At 37.2% G+C, this 20,667-nt stretch overlaps 1 protein-coding gene across 1 annotated transcript; it reads right to left on the bottom strand.

Moving 5' to 3' along the window:
• Positions 1 to 5,046: 5,046 nt before the first annotated feature.
• Positions 5,047 to 16,446, bottom strand: LMOD2 (leiomodin 2). Its single transcript, XM_074268098.1, has 3 exons — positions 16,041 to 16,446; positions 5,819 to 7,174; positions 5,047 to 5,279 (listed from the first exon to the last, which is right to left on the bottom strand). Exons 1-3 carry the CDS (start codon positions 16,311 to 16,313, stop codon positions 5,253 to 5,255), a joined length of 1,656 nt encoding a protein of 551 aa, XP_074124199.1. The 5' UTR covers positions 16,314 to 16,446; the 3' UTR covers positions 5,047 to 5,252.
• Between the last annotated feature and the right edge of the window lie 4,221 nt (positions 16,447 to 20,667).

The raw sequence follows: 20,667 nt of genomic DNA on the forward strand, positions 1-20,667 counted from the left end.
TTAAAATGAATTGTTTGTATCCTCTAGAGGGATATTACATTCACAAAGGCTCATGAACTATGGTTTTGAGAGTATTTCGTACCCTGGATAGCTTGTCTGTGAGTAGGAGTGTTCCACAAATGTTCCACATAGAGTTGGAGCCCTAAAGATAGCTTTTAACTTATACATTTCATTTGTAAGAGAGAAAATGAGATCATAATTTTGAACTTCACGCCAAGGGGGAAAATTCATGTAGGTCAGTTTCTTAAAATTGGCTTCTGCTAGTGGCTGATTCTAGGTTTTAGACTTAGTTTCTGCCCTAGTAAGCTTAGGCAGTTCAAGATTCTCTTTCAAAGTAGTATAGATGTCCTCATGGAGAGCTCATTGGAAACTCATTGGAAACTCTTGGCAGCAGCTACAGAAAAGCAAATAGGGTGTCAGGTAGTGATATCTCCCTTCTTACTTATGTGTCTCATTCTCAGTGGCTACCTGGCTTTCTTAGTCTCTTCAGTTCACCCATATAAACTCACCTGCTGACACTCTAATGAGGAAAGAGCTACTGTAAGATTGGAATTTAACTTTTACAAAGATATTAACAATTAAGTATAAATAAATGTTGTTACTTTCCCTTCGTGACTCTCCTAGTTTAGTATGAAAAAACCTTTCATCCTCTTATTTCTTATTTGCAATCTGGAGAATTCTTCTGGGTCCATGCTTTCTGGAAAATTTTGTGCATATAGGTGAATTTACTGGTTTCTTACCTGAGTTGTGTTTCTGGTTTTATTTTGGTGCAAGGGAAAATTATTACATAGAATTTATTATACTAGGTTGATGGAAAATTATACTATGGAAAGCAATCAATTCCAGACTTGCTTAAAAATGATAATCTGAGGGTTTCTTACAATTACTTGTTACTATGCTTATGAACAAATAGTTTTCAATATAAAGTATCTGACTTGGATGGATCATCACAAATAAAGGTGGGCAAGCAGAAGAAAGGGAATCAGGAAGAAGGGCATAGTTAGGAGTAGTCTGTAGGAAGCAGAATAGTGGGAAAAAATTAGTTTTGGATTTATAGAAGCTGGGTTGGAATTAAGCCTCTGATACCTATTATTTATTTATGTGGCCTTAGGCAAGAAACTTCCTGGGCCTCTGTCTACTCATGTATAAAATGAGGAGGTGGGACTAGATATCCCTACAAGAACCTTTTGTGTTGTGCCATTATAGTTTCTGTGTGACCACAAAAAAATTTGTTTTTGTAGCTCAAAGGGGAGAATGAATAGGTATCTCTAGAGACTCCTCCACCTCTAAAGAGAGAGACTTTGATTCCTGCTAAGAAGGGAGTAGGAAATTGGGGCCATAAGGCTGGGCAGTTTGCTCCCTTCAGAGAGGGCTTACTATCTACATCCCTAAATATTGTTGATCTAATAGAAATAATTTTTGGTTCAGTCATTTTCTTGATTGCTATCCCTTTAACAGGGAATAAATGCCTCAACCTATAAATCCAAAGGTTTTGACCTTTTCCCCACTGACCATCAGACATATCACAAAGGAAATTTATCCAATTTATCCAAGCAGATGGAAAACAGAAATCAGTAGTTATATTGATTAGAATATGCCTGACAATTCATAGAACTGACAATTCATAGAGTGGGTGAGTTCTTCCATTGGAAGATATATATCTCAGCTCAACCACAAACAAGATAAAGTCTCAGATCTCACTCAAGGGTGACTATTCAAAGGATCTAATGTAGTAAGCCAGGGAGAGGAATGGGATGGAACCGTTAGCTCTTCTGAAAGTATGTCAGATTCTTCTGAGTCTTCTTCCCTTCGGTGACTTTTCTTGAAGAGATCTGGAACTTGGTGTCTCCTCTCTTGAAGTTGGAAGCCAAAACCACAGGCAGGACCTCTCTCTTCTCAAGCTTTTGCCAACTTCACCTGCCTTTCATGCTAGATTGAAACATTCACTAATTATTTATTTTCCACCACTTTGGAGAAAGTCATATGCAAACATGCTTGAGCCCATGTTATACCATCACATCACTAGGCCTCCTGAAGCAGAGGTTTTTCCAGACTACAAAAACCTCCTTTAGATACCAATAAAAGTCTGTTTTTCTTATTATATATATTATCCATGCTTTTTAAAAATGCAGCTAAACATACAATGATTAATGTTTTCATATATATATGTTGTTGTTTAACTTTTTTGAAACTTTTTATTTAGCATATTTAAACTTTTAGGAGGATAAGTCTTTTCATAATTTGCAGTAAGTGACATGGCTTATGGAATTCCAAATTCTATACCTAGTAAGAAAGGAAATAAGCATTTATTAAGGATTTACTGTGTGACAGGCACTGTGAAAAAGGCTTTACAGATATTTTTAATGGATCAGACACTGAAGATATTGGGATTTTGAATCAATCACAGAACATTATGAAGTCTTCAAATTGTCAGATAACTCCAGAAGCAATCTGATTTCCTAGGGAGTGTGTAATGTACACATGAAATATAAAACTGTGGCTTTCCCATAAGATGCCATGTGAAGAACATAATATTTAGTGATAAATACTTTTCAAGCTGCATTCTTTAACATTTAAAAATCCCACAGATATTAAAGCCTGGCATATAGTAGACACTTAATAAATCCTAGTTGACTTGAATGAAAATTTGGATATATACTCAGGTCTTCCCAAACTCTAAGCTAAATATTTTATTCACTATGCTAGGCTTTTTCCTTTAGGTAGAAAAGCAATGGAAAGTATCATATTGTGCTGAAAAGATAAATGAAGGAAGTATGACTGGATAGATATAAACTTTAGTGGATTGTAAGCTCAATATTAGTCAATGTGAAATGGCAGCCCAGACTCCTAATGCAATCTCATCCTGTACTGAGATACATGGTGTCCAGAGCTGGAGATATGGTCATCTTTTTGAATTTTGTCCAGTTCAGATTACATATGGGGCATTGAATTCAGTTCTCTCTGTCATATCTTTGGAAAGACAAAGATAAATTGTAGAGTTTCCAAAGAAGAGAGACTAAAATGGTGAAGAGTTTATATTTATGCCATGTTAAGAACTAGGGAGGCTTAACTTGAAGGGGAAAAAAGAGCTGAATTCAAATATTTGAAAGATTGTCATGTGGAAAAGGGATAATACTTAAAACAATTTTTGTTTGACTTCTAGAAACATTGGGTGGTTAATGGCAAAAAGAGATTTAGACTTGATATAAGGAAAATTTCCCAACTAGAGAAGTCATTAATTGGAATAGCTTGACTTAGGTCAACCTCCTCTCACTTGAGAGGATTAGGACAGCAAGTGGGAGAATTGAGTGAACTACCCAGGTGAACTTGTTCATACTTGAACACATATTTTATGCCTCAATTCTGGAACTAGCCCTTTCTCTTCAAGTATGAGTGTGCCTCAATATCTGACCCGTGAGAAAACTTTATTCAATTGGGGGATTGTAAGAAAATGTTACTGCATTGTTTGAACCTACTCTTCTTGGCTGGGAAACTAGACCACCTATCCCTGCTGCTTAGAGACCCTTAACCAAGGACCGAAATCATGCTACAGAAAACCAGTCAGATGCAAAGACTGAAGTTTTCTCACAACTGTTCATCTCAAGTGAGCCATATGTTTTATCTGAAAACTGGCCTTGTACTAGTCAATTAGTTATCATTTCCATGTTCCTTTGATTGAGTATAATCACTTGGAAGAGTGGAATACCTCTTTTTGAATTCAGGGAATTGTACCTGTTCCAACTCCCTTTCCCAATTTAGAAACTTTCTAATCTTTCCTCCAATTAGAAATCAGATTACTTAATATATTTGTTTCTTTTAATTAATTGACCTTATTTGATCAATTGTTTTTAATGTATAAAAATTTGTCTTCCCATGTATTCATGGTCCAGACTTAAGCTGAGGAAGGATCTTGGTCCCAAATTTATTAGGCAATTGGCAATTTCTGAAAATAATTTGCAAGGTGCCATGATTATGATTATCATTGTCATCATCATTGTCATTATTATTATTGTGAAGTATGAGATAAATCAGGTACATGTGAATTTATCCTCTTGTTCATTCAGTTTCCTAGCATGGAATCACAGAAACAACTTAATTTGGACTCAGACTGCCTAGGATTCCTGAAACCTGTAATGTGAAGCTACTAGATGATTCAGCTGATTGGAGTACAGGACCTGAAGTCAAGAAGACCTAAATTTCAGTCAAGTTCCAGACACTTACTAGCTATATAATCTTGGGCAAGTCATTTAACCACTGACTGCCTTAGCCTCTTTCCTCATCTGTGAAATGGGAATAATAACAATAATACCTATCTCCCAGGATTGTTTGTGAGGATCAAATGATGACATAATATTTGCGAATTGTTTAATACATGACCTGGCACATAGTAAACACTATATAAATATTAATTATTATTATTAAGTGACATTGGGTAAGGCATTTTTACCTATCTGGCATTCAATTTCCTTATCAGCGAAGTGAGGGGGTTTGTTGCAATGATCCTCAATACCTTTTCCAGTTCTGAATAGTATGATTTTACGATTCACCGAAGATAAGTGGGGCGAAGTTTTAGATTTATAGTGTTGAGAAATAAAACCCTGATGCAGAGAGAGGGACCAGAAACCCTCTGCCCTTTCCTGACATTAGCTTTGTTATCAAAGATATCTAAGTTTCAGCCCCACGAAAAAGAAACATTGGTGAAAGTATTGAAAACCTTGCAGGCCTTGAGACAATACAGGGGAAAAGGTGTTAATGGTATGCCAGGATCCAAGCCTTCTTTAGGTAAAATTGAAATCTTTTTAATGTTCAACAGTGTTACATTCACCTGAAAAATCTTTGTATAAGTCATAGAAAACCATGACAAAGACTATTTTAAAAAGAAAAAAAAATCCAAAACTTTAAACTAATTTTATTAAGGGAAAAGGTCCTAAAACCTCAACACAGGCTGAGAATCTAGTGCAGTTAAGGATAATTAACATATCCAGAAATGTACAAGTAAATACTTAAGATAATCTTTAAATAAATTGCTACTTGCCAATAAAAATATCATTAAATAAAAAAGACATTTATTTATTTTCATATTTACAACAGAATGATGCCTATTTCTTAAAATTCTATTTGGGATGATATTTCAGTACTGGGGTGGAAAAGGATGTTTGGGAAGCACTACACAATTCAGTCTGTTGAATACCATTGAACAATTCGGCATCCTCTTTGTGAAGTGATGCTTGGATTCTTCTCTATTTCTTATTCTATCGAAGAGCCTCTGGGACTTCCACCTACAAAACAGGGGATTGTTGTTCTCATTAAAATAGCATACTACTAATAAAAGGCTATCATTTAATGTAAAGATGTATGGGTATTCTCTGATCAATGTACAAACAAACCTCCCTGTCTAGAATAATGATGCTATTGAAAAAATTATGGGCTATTTCAGCTTTTTTTTTTTGGACACTGAATCATATAATTTAAAACACTGATTTTTTGAAAGGATCATTTTTGTGAAAAATGATTTCAAAAGGCTAATTATTACTTTGACTTATCTATTTAGGAAGTAAGCATTTTTACATAATGGATTGTCTTACAACGGTGGTTTTGGGGAAAAATTTGGAGCTCTCAGAGTGAACAAGCAATAGGCACATTTCCAGTGGCGTCTTATGTTCTTAGTATATCCGGCTGGTATACTTATTTGTTCTTGCATACTAAAATATTTAGAATATTAAAAAGTATTTTGGGAAATGACTTTGGTACCACTATGCAATTGAGCACAAGTCATCTGCTAATTTTGTGCCCCACTGCCGACTCTCGGGTTACTTACCCGCCTTAGCTGTCTTATACTGCTTCCCCGGATCTCATCCATGAGGTTGTCATGAGCTGATCTCTGTGGGGTGGAGGGTCGGGAACTTTCTTCTGCTTTCTTTTCCTGAACTGACCTTAATGAATTTTTTATCTCCTTCAATATGTTGTTGGGTTGTTTCTTTATCTTTTTCCCTTTTTTCTTTTTCTGTCCATTTTGCAGTGCTCTTTGGGCATTCTCCTGTTGTTTGATGACTTCTGCGATGTTTCGGGTTATTAACTTTTTCTCTGGCAGAGGAGGAGGGGGCGGCGGTGGGGGAGGAGGGAGTAGTGACACGTGAGGAGGAGGGGGAGGAGGTGGCGGTGGGGGGGGAGGAGGAGGAGACGGGGCCGCGGGAGATGGGGGCCGACTTCTCACGGACTGGACTTTCTTAGGCAGTTTTGGAGATGACCAAGGAGAATGTCTAGGGGACGCGTAAGGAGACGAGCCGGGAGTGCCCCTCTGCCAGACTTTGGCTCTGAAGTTGGATCCTCCGTCGTAGCCCTCCTGTTGCTTTTGCTCCTGCATCCGCTTCTGCCTCTGTTTGTCCATATTTCTCGTCAGAATGCTCGTCATGCTCATTCTTGGTCCTGCAAGTTCAAAGTGGTAGCCCAGCCTCACCAGCGTGGTGTTGTCCCTCAGCAGCTTGACGATCTCCATCTCCACCTGGCTGCCCATGATGTGCCTCTGGTTGTGGAAGCGCAGCTCCGTCAGGACCGTGTTGTGCTGCAGCGCCCGCATGATGGCCAGAATCCCCTTGCCCGTGATGAAGTTGGACTCGATGTTGACGCTGGTGATGTGCTGGTTCACCTTGAGCATCTCGGCGATGGCGATGGCGGCGGCGTCGTCGGCGCGCGTGTTGGCCAGGCTGAGGGTTCTCACGGCCGTGTTGTCCCTGAGCGCTTCGGCGATGAGGGTCAGGTTCGGCGTCGTGATGTTCTCGGTGTTGTTCAGGTTGATCTCGGTGGTGTCCGGGTCGTTGTTCTTCACCCTCTCCAAAACGTCCTCGATAACGGTCGGATTGCCGCAGGGGTGGATGGCAGTGGGGGACTCCGTGTTTCTGCCACTGTGGCCGTTCGTTAGATTGATGTTCTCTATTTGACTCTTAAATGTCTTTGGCTTAGGGCTGTCGGAACGGCCCTGTTCGCAATTGGGAGTTCCCTGACGGGCCTCCGGGACCTCAGGCTTCCTTTCTGCTTCCTCTTCTTCCTCACTTTCTTCTTCCTCTTCTTCCTCTTCCTCCTCCTCCTCCTCTTCGGTATAAACCTCTTCGGACACTTCGCTGTTGCTCTCCGTAAAGATCAGTTCTTCCTCGCTGTCTTTGTCTTCTTCTGTATCCTAACGGAGGAAGGCAGGGATCAGGATTAAGCGTTAGCTATTAGTTTTCTTATTGTCCGTAGCACAGAAATGCTCAGAATTCATTTGATAGTGATAACATGACAAGACAATCACGAAGGCCTCAAATAAAGTAGCAAACCACTTAAACAGGGATTATGGTCAAGATTTTGGTGCTGATAGGTCCAATGTACAGGCTTTTCTGTGGGTTTTACCAAGAACCCATTTCTCAGGCTCTTCTCTCCTGACTCATTTACAATATACCAGATTGAACCATCCTTTAAAAACTGACATTTTCAATCCTCTCCAAAGCAATCAGGCAAGTGAAGAAAAAAAAATGACAAGAAATGGATATTGATAATGTAAAGCAGGGATTCTCAAACTCCGGCCTTGCGGAGGATGTTTATGTCCTGCTGGGTTATGGCAAATGGGCCGAGGGGCAGAGACAGAGCGTGAGCTTTTGTTTTTACTATAGTCGGGCCTCCCACAGTCTGAGGGACAGTGAACTGGCCCCCTGTTTAAAAAATTTGAGGACCACTGATGAAAAGGATGTGGTAGCAAGGACTCTGAGTTTTAAGATCTGCAGGTAAAATTTTGGAGAGGCTTTTAAGATCAAAATGTGAATATTCTCTTTCCCATGGATATCTTCAATATAGGGAAGATCTAATCCAATTCCAATTGATCAGTGATGGACAGAATCAGCTACATCCAGAGAAGGAACACTGGGAAATGAGTGTAAACTGTTTGCATTTTTTGGTTTTCTTCCCAGGTTATTTTTTTTTTCCCTGAGGCTGGGGTTAAGTGACTTGCCCAGGGTCACACAGCTAGGAAGTGTTAAGTGTCTGAGACCAAATTTGAACTCGGTTCCTCCTGAATTCAGGGCTGGTGCTCTATCCACTGCGCCACCTAGCTGTCCCTCCCAGGTTATTTTTACCTTCCGAATACAATTCTTCCTTTGCAACAGCAACAACAACAAAATTTGGTTCTGCACATATATATTGTACCTAGGATAAGATATTTAATATGTATGGGAATGCCTGCCATCTAGGGGAGGGAGTCGAGGGAAAGAGGGTAAAATTCGGAACAGAAGGGAATACAAGGGATAATGTTGTAAAAAATTACCTATGCATATGTACTGTCAAAAATATTATAATTATAAAATTAATTTAAAAATTAAAAAAAAAGAATATTTTCTTTCCCATATCAATTTAAATGAAATGTAAAAATGTAGCAAAGATATTGTGTTGCTTTTACTTCACTAGACTAAGGAGTGATTGATTAGTTTGTTTGGAAAACAAACTAGATTTGACTTTGATCATCAGGGCATTTTATCTGAAAATCAATATAAAGGACTTATTTAACAAAAATATTGCTCATAATAAAAATGTGCTTCATTTGTATGGCATTTTATGGCTTTCAAAGAACTTTCACATAGGACATTAGAAAACCAAGGCCTGTAGTAATTTGCTCAAAAGAGATGAATACCATGTAATTCTTGAGACAGTCCAATATCGTGCTCACCATGCTACATTTTCTCATCATATTATATCACTGGAGTAGTGATTAATACTTTGAGAGATGCAAAAATATTACTCATGACCTCAAAAAAGTGATTTTTCTACTTTTCTCAGTCCTTGGGGCAAAATCACCTTTCATCTAAACATATGTATGTGTATAATAATACATATAATATATATACATGTATTATATGTGTGTAAGTATATTACCTCAATTGTTTTTTATAAAAATAAAGTATTCAGGACTGATGCATTTCCTCCTCATTAGTCTACATGGAAATCATAGAAAAAAGATTTTCAGGAAGTTGGATATATTTGACAAAATAAATTCTTAAATCCAAATGTATGCTGAGGTTTTCTTTTACATTTTTTTTCTTTGTTTTAATCCAGACCTATGATTTTATCAACACATGGAGCTGCTGATTAACAAAGAAACAAACAGAGGCACAGATTCAAGAAGTACAGAGGTTTCCCCCAAGTCCTAGTTCAATTTTATGCTTCCAAAATTTAAAGTTAGACTTAAAACTGTACTGAGACTTGTGACATCCTATATGTGATTTTAGAGGGAATAAGTGTAGAGGCAACAAAGTTGCACAGTGGAAAGAATGCTGGGCCAGGAGTAAGAAAAATTTGAATTCAAATCCAGCTTCAGATACTTAGTAGCTATGTGACCCTGGGCAAGTCACTTAAACTCTGCATGCCTCAATTTTCTCAACTGTAAAAAAAAAAAAAAAAAAAAATGGAGATAATAACAGTACCTATCTTGCAGGGTTGTTGTGAGGATCAAAAGAGATAGCCTGTGTGAAGCTCTTAACACAATGCCAGAGCTCATAGTAAGGCTATAATACATGTTTTCTCCATTCTTTCCAAGAAACTTGCTCCTAGTCATATTGCCAACATGTGTCAGAGAGAGGACTTAATAAAGGTCTTCCTGTTTTCAAAAAGAGAACTCTAGCTACCATCTTTTCAAATTGATAAACGTTTTCAGTTAGGATGCTAAAAAACCTTAAGTTCTTTATAGGGAAATGAGCAGGAATAAGTTTTAAATCTGCCAAAATTTTCCCCAAATTTGCCTTTAAAAATGTCCTCATTCTGGATTCTTTAAACTGCTCAGGTCAGATGCTTTCCTGGGAACACTCTCCTGGTTTAAGGTTTATTGTATTCACAATCACAAAGGAGTTAGCTTTTCTGCCCTTATCTGAGTAATAGGTACTGTTCTTGCACAGCAAGGCTTTTATAACAATCAGAATGGCAGAGCTTTATCCCCAAAGAATGGTGCATTATTACCACTCCTCTGCCTGTGGGTGCAAGTCTGTCTACTTTTTATCTTTTAAGAAAAAACTTAAGCCATTAATAATGAGGGAAAAAAGTTTAACTAATAGTCTATCCAATTCAATTTTATAAACATTAATTAAGCACGTTCTTTGTGCCAAGCATTAGATTAGAGTGGAAAGGGATGGGTTAATAAAGAGATTTTATTGGCTATAACATTCAAAATACTGATACAGAATAAAGCACAAAAGGTGGACAGAAAGTTATCAAGAGAAGATTCATTAGTAAATATTCACTGATTAAGTATAATGTGCAAAGCACTAGACAACAATATATAAAGAAGAATAAAGCACATTCCTAGTCCTATCAGAGATTGTAGTTTAGTAGATATTTTGATGCCTACTCTACTGAGGTCCCAGCTTATTGTTAGGGACACAAGTAATCCCATTGTCCAAAAAAGATTGAAATTCAGGCCAAAAATAATATAGAAAAATCTATACAATCATGGTGGATGCAGGAATAAATCTTGCAAGATTGACAACATTCAAGATAAGTTGGAGAAAGATGATATCTAGCTGTCATACAGACAAAAGTATTGCTAAAGATTAACTTGGTCATTTGGAAAATAACAAACTTATTTTAACCATCATTTAATTATGGTAACAACTAGAGTAAGAAAGGTACCATGCATTTAACAGCAATATTTTTTTCTTAGCAGTTTTGTAATATGAGTCATAAGATACTGGTCTCCAAAGTATTGAAGTTGAGGATCAGCAAAGAGTAACAGAAAGCAACATAGAGGGGCATGGGCATATGCGATACATTACAAATGAAGCTTAGGTACAAGACATGCATGATGGGAAAAGATGGGTTGTGATATGGCAAGGACCAGTGATAACTGATGGACAATCTAGATTGCTTCATTGTTATCTTTAGGATGTCAAGGCAATGCAACATCCTCAGCATGTTGGGAAGATTCCCTGTGATTAACTTATGGGAGAATGTGGAAACAAGTCAGACAGGAAAATCAAATATGGCTAGGTTGCAATCTGTGTCATTGAAAAGAATATCCATATTGATTAGATCATAGATTCATTGGAATATTTTATTAACAAATAGAAAGCAAATCAGTAAAAAAGAGAACTAAACAAGAAAAATATTTTAAAATTTACTTAAGGGAAATGATACAATATATGTTTATAAGTGTGTACATAAATATCTACTCATATTATATATACTCATATATGTACATACAATACATATATACATTTATATATAGATGTGTGTACACACATATATACATATATAGCCCTAGGAGGTTGAACACTGGGATTGGGGTTTTCATTCTGGCTCTGTCTTTTACAAGTTAATTTTTCTCCCTTCTTTAATAAGGGAATAGATTAGGTAATCTCTAAGACATTTTCCAGTTCTGTCAAATAGTTCAACACTAGGAACTGATATGATTTTATCAGTAGAAATGACTTTAAAGAAGAGGATTTACTATCTGCTTTGCTATTATACTCTAAAGGATTACTGGCCCTTACTGAAGACTATGAGACTTGTAGCTGAAACTTTGTGTTGTCTCTCCATTTGGATGCGTCCTCATGTAGAGCATGGCCTAACTTATTTTTCTATTTTGACCCCAATTATTTATCACAGGACTGTGAAATAGTAAGTATTTAATAAATCTTTCTATCATTTATTCAAGTGGAGAGGACACCGAGTCAAATCTTTCATTTCTAAAAGAAGAAATTTGGCCTAAATGGGCCCTTCTGATCTCAACTCTGTGATTCTATACTGCTGGAGCCTATGACTTGTTAACTTTGTGGAACTGCTGTTGATTTGATTTCTAGGGCAAGGATTGGATTGGAGTGTGGGGGACATTAAAGCACTGTGATCTTCACCATGGTTCTATCACGTAGCCCACAGTCTGACATTTACTAAGTTATATTATAGGCTTTAGGTAGGGCAGAGTTAGAAATGAGAATTCCAGGTGAAAGTGGGGCTACTGTGAAGGTAGCAATTTCAGGAGTAGGGGAAACCAAGATATAGATGAGCTAGTAAAAGACATCTGGAATTCTGCACCCATTTCTCAGTTTCACTTTGGCTTTCCCCACTTAAAATTTTCTACAAGATGCCATTAAATAGACTAATCTATTGACAATAATGGTCTTAAGTATGTGCAGAAATGACCAAGGATAGATGTCAAACTTATCTTAAGATTAGTATTTTCCTAGAATGTATTTTCTTAGGAAAAAAATATGATTAATGCCCTATATGTATATTTATCAGTTTACTTATTAAGACACACACACACACATTTTTAAACTTCATCCAAATTAGACCAGACATATAATATATATGCTAACAACTAATTTCCTCACTACCTTGGCTCCAGTTTGTCATGGCCGATAGGAGGCAAAGATGCTATACTTGAGAGTATTACTAACAACGGGCAGGGAAAGGGATATCCTTTTTAAGCAGTAATGTCCTGGGCAGTGAGGACTAAAGATAAGCAGAATTTGCCCTATGTAAACAAACACTTCCAAGAGAAATAACAGAATAAGAGTTGCCTTAATGGTGAGAATAAATTAAAACCTGGATAATCATACAAAAAAAAATAATGCAGTTAACTTTTTATACTGAATTACTTTGTAGCTCATTATTCAGCAGAGTTGAAGATCATTTAAGGGAGATGACTGTTATTTGGTACTTGTCAAGGGCTGACAAAAGGCTGGAAACAGTAGAGAACACAGAAGAAAAATGGCAGAGTAAGTCACTATGCCTGTCTGATAGCCCTGAGCTATTTAAACTGTATCAAGTTCAAGCTGTTCTCTATGCCTGGAATGTCCTGCCTGCCCCTCCTTGACTGCTGAATTCCTACCCAGTTTTGAAAGCCCAACTTAATATCCATCTCCTTTGGAAGCTTTAGAGTGGCAGTATGGTGTAATGGAAAGAGCATTGTATTCAGAATTGAATACCAGGTTTGCGCCCTGGGCCAGACTTAGGTAGGTGACCGCTGGCAAGACACTTTGTCTTTGACTCATTTTTCTCATCTGAAAATGAGGATAATACTTAATTCTTTATATAAAGTTAGCAGTACGCTTACCACACTTTCCAAAATGCTACCCATTTTTCCTCCTGAGTTCATAATTTGTTGTTTTTGTGCTTCTTTAATAGATTCACCTGGAAGTATTATCTCTAACAGTTATCTCTGTGAATATTCTCTCATCCATCCTAGACTATAAGTTACTTGAGAAATGGCCCAGGTCTCATCTTCACTTTTCACTACTCTTAGTGTCAACACAGTGTTCTGAAGAGACTAGGTATAACCGATGCCAGTTAAAATGTTGAATTGAATTAGATGAGTCAACTATGAGAGGACTTTGAATATACCAAATCTTAACCTGATTCTTTTTTGTTTGCAAAAGTCTTTTATCTCAAATATATTTGATATTCCTAAATTAATCTACTCTTCTTTTCTATAGTATGTATTCATTATATCTTCAATTACTTCCAACAATTACTTCCCATGTCCCACATGACAGTAATAGACAACTTGCTTTTCTATATGGAGGAATCCTTTTTTATTTGCCTGTTCTTTTATCTGTCCCCAAATCCCATAGATGTACTGTCTCCACCTTCCAAATCCCTCTATTACCAATTACTATCCTTTTTAGCTTGCATTTCCTCTATGACTTATGTGGGAAATGATATGGCATAGTGTTCTAGTTGAGATATTTATTTTCGTATTTCTGTTTCTCATACTGTTATGTATGTCAAAGAATGTTTATAGATTATATGTATAAGGAGACATTTCATACTAGTGATGGTCTGGAGAAATGGTGCTTCTAGCTTCTATTAATTACATTGTATTAATTACATTATATATTAATTACAATCAATTTAAAACAGGGCTGATAAAGGACAGGACTAAGAAAGGAGCAACCCAAGAGAGGGAAGACACTAGGAAAATGGAAAGGAGGTACAGATCACAGAAAGTAAGACTACCACAGCAAAACTTTGTCTCTTTCCACAGTTTTTCCTGGTACCCAGCCTGTTTATACCATTTCTGGTATACAGAAATATATAGTCTGGCAGACTATTAGTGTCATAAGTTGTCCATCTTTGTCCTAAACAGTTAATTCAGTTTCATGTCAGGGTATCCTCAGTCAGTAGGGTCAATGCACTCTGTCACTGTCCCTAAGTAAGTGTTATGTACTATACTTAGAGGCTGACCAGCTATTGTTGCCTGTCATTCTTGATACAGCTACCAAAGGACTTTCCTCTCCAGATCTGTTAATTCCTAATGCTTCAAAGAACATACTAGTCTGATAACTAAGGTCATCATCTCCTCTTCCCTCCCAGCACTTTGGCTGTTTTTCATATGTGATGACAAACATACCAATAGTCCTTTGACTATTAAATTTGAGGGGTTTTTTTTCTGGTGTTGGGATGAATTTGCATACACACACCCACTTCTCTAGCCCTTTTGGGCCAAGGAATCAGCTGGCAAGAGTTTGAAAAGCAATTGGAGTACAGCAAACAGGCTCAGACAGGGATCAAATCTGTGACTGTGGTAGTCTTATGAGCACACTGCTGCCAGTTAAGCTAAAGCCACTTGTTATTGTTGTTTATAGTGTGTCCGACTCTATATGACCCATGACCATTTATTTGCCCACGGAGTTTTCTTGGCAAAGATATTGGAATAATTTGCCATTTCCTTTCCCAATGTGTCCATTATTATTATTATTGTTATTTTTACAGATGAGAAATTGAAGCAAATAGGGGTTGTCCTGCCCAGGGTCACATAGCTAGTAATTTCTGAGGCTGAATTTGAACTCAGATCTTTTTGACTCCAGGCTTGATGTTCTCTGTACTACATGATGCACTAAAAGCCACTGGCTCCACCAAAACCATGATGGAAACCAGCTATATATCAGGAAAGATAGTCCTAAAACTTGCCTGTTCTTTCCAGTCTCTTCCTAAGGAGCTTACATTCTTTGGCTATTTATTTGCATGATGAAGTTCTGGGAGTGGTCTTAGAGCAGAGCATGCCAGCCTCACCCCTACCCTGGCAGTAGCCAGAAGGGCCTTAGGCTAAGCCAGTACTGCCATGGTTGAATTCCCAACAGCCTCTTGATGTATTGCAACAGATGTGCCTTGTACATATCTTCTCATTTATTCAGTACACCCGTATGTGGATATTATCTAACAGTCACTCTATTAGTACACTGGCGGGCTGACTATTGGCTCCAAGTCATTTGGTTTTTATATCACTCTGACTGAGCTCTTTTCCAGTAGGAAACATAGAGTGGGATAGCACTGGGGATTACCTTGCCAAGCTAGCCCTTTCATCTTCCAAGTGAGGACATTGAAATGTTAATAAACTTCCTTAAATGACTTGCCCAAGATGTGACAGTTGGTTAAACAGGCCCAGGATAAAAACCAAGATATCCTTTCCAATACAGTTCTCTGCCTAACCCATGCTTGGCTATATATTCAAGAGTTATTACTTACTATATGTTCCCTGTAGTTATTGCCCCTCCTGTTTTCTCATGAACATGTTCCTTTGGTCTTGCTTGTAAAGGTCTGTTTTACCACTTTAAAATTCAAGTATACTGGTCAGAACTATTCTCAGTCCTTTGCCTTGTAAATAATGAACATATTTCCGGATTCTCAGGCAATGTCTGAGAAAAAAAATTGCCATATGACTACCATTATTATCTCTTCATCTGAAGAAAGGAGCTATTCAATTGACCACTCTTACAAAGAGGCATTTCCTGATGTGAATAATACTATATTATGGGCTTATAGTTCTATGGCTAGAGTATTAAAAAAAATCTTAACATGACTTAGTTGAATATTACTTTTTCCAACTCAAACTATCTTTTTTAATATAAAGAACAGAATCCCTGTCTTGATTCTTCCAGGAACTGAACAGATTACATCTTTGTTTCAATCTAAAAGATTTTCCAGTCTCTGACAAACATAAGGTGACAAGGAAAGAACTGATATAAATGGAAAAGTTTGAGGAGAAAAAAAAAGTATAGTGGAGAGTGCATGCTATGAGCTCCTACCTTATCACACTCCCCTAGCCTCTCTTTCTCCAGAAGCTTTTTGGTCTCTTTCTCCCAGTAGGCCATCAGTGCCTCTCTGCTGAATGTCCCCGTAGGGGTTTTTTCGGTCAGGCTCTTTTGCCTTAGTCCCACTGGTAGGTTCCTGTTGGGTTCAATATCTTCCAGCTCCCTCTCCAGCTCTTGGAGCTCTTCGGCTGTCAGTGAAGCCAGGAGCTCATCCTCATCGATGGATTCATATTTGCTCAGTTCTCTTCTGTAGCCAAAGGTAGACATGGTCCCCGGTTTGTCAGATGAACAGAGAGGTGGAAGAATCGGGCATACAAGAAGCCAGAAGCAGGCAGGGACACGGGCAGGCAGGCTGGCAGGCAGGCTGTCTGGCTTCTTTGGTCAGCAACTGGTTCTGAGTGGTTGCGATATCCTTTTAAGAGTAGTGATACAGGGTTATGACAATGCAGAGAGGGGTGAAAGCATAGGCTGTTTTAAGCATCAGACGTCAGCCAGACATTTGAACACAAAGAATGTCTCATCAGTGGTGGTTGGAGGTCTTGAAACTGGGGTGTGTTGGGGATTATTGACATAATGACCAATGCCATATTTAACTCAGTCTACTAGTAAAGACACTGTACTTAGTCATCTATCGAACAGAATGAGAAAATACATATTAAGAGAAGGGAACGGAGTTCTGACTTTGTTCTCAAATGTAAGGCAGAAATTTTTATTTTGAGAACTAAACACTGCTACCACAACAGGAAAGTCTTTTAAAAAGTCGTCTTAAGGGTGTGTGTGTGAAAATGACCTTCCTTTGTTCACAATAATCTGGGGATAGCGTTTCAGGTCCAGTTTCGATGTCAGTTTCACTGGACATTTAATGTTTTCAATCTAGGTTCTCCTTAAGGGACTTCTAATTAAGGCATTTGTTCAACAAAATTCCAAAGCATGGCTATTACTAAAATTACAATGTTCATTTCAAAGTGACTTTATAATGCCAGAGGGAATAGGGGAAACCGTTCTTCCAGATCCGTGATTTTATAAAAGTAGAAAATTCCCAGAGAGGAAATTCCCTTCCCAAAGTGGATCCGCACTTATAGGGAAATTTAAAATTTTAGAGAATTGCCTAGGGCTTTGAGAGGTTAAGTGATTTGCCGGTGATATACAACGAGTATGTGTAAAATATAGTTCGTAAATTCAGGTTTCCTCAACTCCAGTTCCTTAATCACGGCATATATCTCCCTCTCCTACAAGTGACTTTATAAATATTGAAAAGAATGAGGACTCCTCTCTGCTGTGAAAATTAAAAAGAAAATTTAATATTTTTGTCCAGATCTGTGTAGAGAGCTCCTGGTACGGAGTCTCGCTCCATCAGAGTTAAAATCTGAGAAAGTTGTTGGGGGCCCTGCAAGGTTAAGTAATCTGCACATGGCCACGCATCAGAGACCGGATAAATTTTCCTGACTCCATGCCTGATCCTGTATGATCTGGGAGAATGATATTTGGGTGGAATCACCAAAAGCTTGAAATGCAATTCTGCGATGAGAAGCATACTGAAGTAGTCGAATTAGTCCATGTTATAGTAGCGCTAAATCGCTTCTTTTTTATACGTTTGTGGTAGGATTGCAATTTTCTGACACAGCTCTTCACCCCAACAACCTTCTCACTAAACTTAAATCCCCACAACAACTTCTGTCCACAACAACGTTCTTTCCACCCAGGAGCGCAGAAGCCAATAGAAAGCCTAGGAAGGCAGGCCCCAGGCTCAGCAACTTTGTGGATGCACCTTGGCGCCTGGCTGGAAGGCCAGAGGGACTGCGTGGACGCAAGCTAAGTGCCTCCTCATCCTTGCTCTGGGACCTTGCTGTGTTAAAGCAAAATAAATCTCTTGTTCAATTTTCAGTGACTCAGGAATACCTAGCAAGTGAACCTGAACCTCCGGCTTCAGCCATGCTTACAACATCCTTATAACCGTTACCCTTGAATTAATTCCCAATTGATGTCACAAGTAAAGGAGATTTCTACTAGAAATCTACTAGTTTTAGATGAATGGCAACATGAGTGCCTTGTCGGTGTTTTACATTTGTTTATTTTGTGATAATTTTAGAAAGTTCTTGTTTTGTCCTTCCTCCTGTAAGAGGAACATGAAGTCAAGGACATGACATCATGACATTCAAGTAAATCGGTTTTAAGTGAGGCAGTGCTATGCCAGTCACCTGCCTCCCTTTCCCCTCCAGAGCCATCAGGGTGCAGTGGCCACATATAGGTCAAGCTCTGGATGCAGTGGGAGACTTTGGCCTTTTTAAGCTAAGTTTTGTTTGTATTTTAGGCATGAAAAGATATGCTTAAAGCCAGATTTGTAATCTAGTCCCTGACTTCTAAAACTGGTTATATGGGGTATTATAAATGTGGGGGGGTCCTGAAATTATGATTTATTATCGGTAAATGTTTGATTTGTATATCTGTTTTGTATACACATATAACCGGAGTCATGTAAAGATTTATCAGGTGAAAAAGAGTTGTGGATGGAAAATGTTTAAGGAACCTCTGTGTAGTTCATCATCCTGATACAAAATGGCAGCTAGTACAAGTTTTCAGGTGGACATGTATTGTGTAATTTTTATTAAATTTCCATGAAGTTTATTACATGGACAAAATTAGAGAGAGATATAAATAATGATATTTCACAAAAGTTGTAAAAATAAATATTAATAGAAAACAGAAGGATTGAAATTATTTATAGTTAAATTATCTTTCACAGAACATTTCTCTTTCATTGGGAAATTAACCTGATTTATAGTTAAAAGGAGCAGGCAGATTCTCTACTTTTAATTTGAGAACAGTTTAAAAGTTAAATTTATAATCCTTTGATTTGAGGAATGACATTTATATTTATGGTTTTGGTCTTCTTTGACCTCTGATTTTTTTTTACTATTTGCCTACCATTTCTCAACCTGTGTGGCTTTTGATATGACTCTTCTCCTACTACATATTATGTTACCATATTTACTCAGCAAAGTCAGTGTGAAAGTTACTCAATTCCCAAAAGATCTCTCAAACTACCATGCCTTTAACAACAGCAGGACTCTTCAATCTTTTATGGAGACTGAATGACTGAATCAGATAAAAATTTTCAGATATTCCAAAGTGACTTATTTCAAAGATTTTTTTAATGACCATTTGTAAAAATTCTTAAATTGAATTTTGTTAACTTAAAAAAAAAATCCATGTATTTTAGTATAATTGATTTTTGTAGTCTTATTTTATTTTGCATATTTAAAAAATATTCATCTGAGAAGGGATCATTTGCCACTATGGCACTAGAAAAAGATATAAAAAACCATGATTTAGAGGCCTCATTAATTCTCATTCCCTTTTCCTCTCCACTGCCCCAAACCAATGTTTTATGGGGTTTCTAGGTTTGCCTCATTTGCTATGTTTTGCTTGTAGAACATAAGAACTGATTTTTTTCTATATAAATTGATAATACAATTATCCAAATACCTAGTATTATACTATGTGTGTTGATGTTTTTGTTGTTCTTAGTTTTGGGGGGGGTTTGTTTGTTTTTTGTTTTGTTTTTTTTAAATGTTTCAATGTTGTTGCTTTTTTTGTTTGGACTAATGCAGATCTACTATATATATATATATATATATATATATATATATATATATATATATATATATATATATATATATATATATATATATTCTTAGACAAATCCCTGAGAACATTGAAAGGTGAAATGATTTGTGAATGGCCAAAAAGCACTAAAATGTACCACAGATACAGGTTATTTGACTCTTGAGATCAACTTTTTCTCTACCTTTTCCTATTCCTTCCCATGCCTGCTGGTGAAGTTCAATGAACATTAGTAAAAGATCATGTGCTTCCAAAGCTTTGCATTACTTTGTATTTTAAAATAGTTTCCAAGATACAAATCTAGAAAAGTGAGCGCCATACAAGTTATTTACAGAGTTCTAAAATGATCCTTTTGTCTAAGTAACTTTTTTCCTTTTCCCATGAAAATATAATTGAATTAAAGTCTACCACAACTCTTATACATAGTCATATATCATAACTTGATTTCAGTCAGAAAGGAGGAGACTGCACAAGGATTTATGGTAGAGTCATAGAAAATCCATTGCCACTACTTGAAAATCTTAAAACCCATGCCCTCTCAATTGTGGGGCAATATTAACATAGCTCCCTTACAGAGCTATTGTAAGAAATTGCTTTGTAAATCATAATGAGCTATAAAAATGTGAACTCTCAACATTATTCTTTAATTTAAATGTTATTCCAGTGTCTTAGTTTGGCAGCCTGATGACCCTGGATTCCTGAAGGCTTCACTGTGTCCCACCAAGAGTGAACTTTTGCAGTCTTTGACTTACAAAGGTAACATGAATTCCTGAAGAGAGAAAATTATTTTCATTATTAAGCCAAATAATCACCAGCCCTTAGATTTTCTTTTAGATTAATATTCAATTTACTATTTCTTTCTTTTAAGAGTAAATATTTCTTAAAACATTGTGTAAAGGTTCAGTCTACACTTTGATAGAAATGCATCCTGGGTGATTGATAGAGAATAAAGAACACTTCGGGGGGTTTTCTCTCTTCCCTTACTTCCTTCAGAATC

The sequence above is a fragment of the Sminthopsis crassicaudata genome, chromosome 5, assembly GCF_048593235.1.
Source record: "Sminthopsis crassicaudata isolate SCR6 chromosome 5, ASM4859323v1, whole genome shotgun sequence".
Classification (NCBI taxonomy): domain Eukaryota; kingdom Metazoa; phylum Chordata; class Mammalia; order Dasyuromorphia; family Dasyuridae; genus Sminthopsis; species Sminthopsis crassicaudata.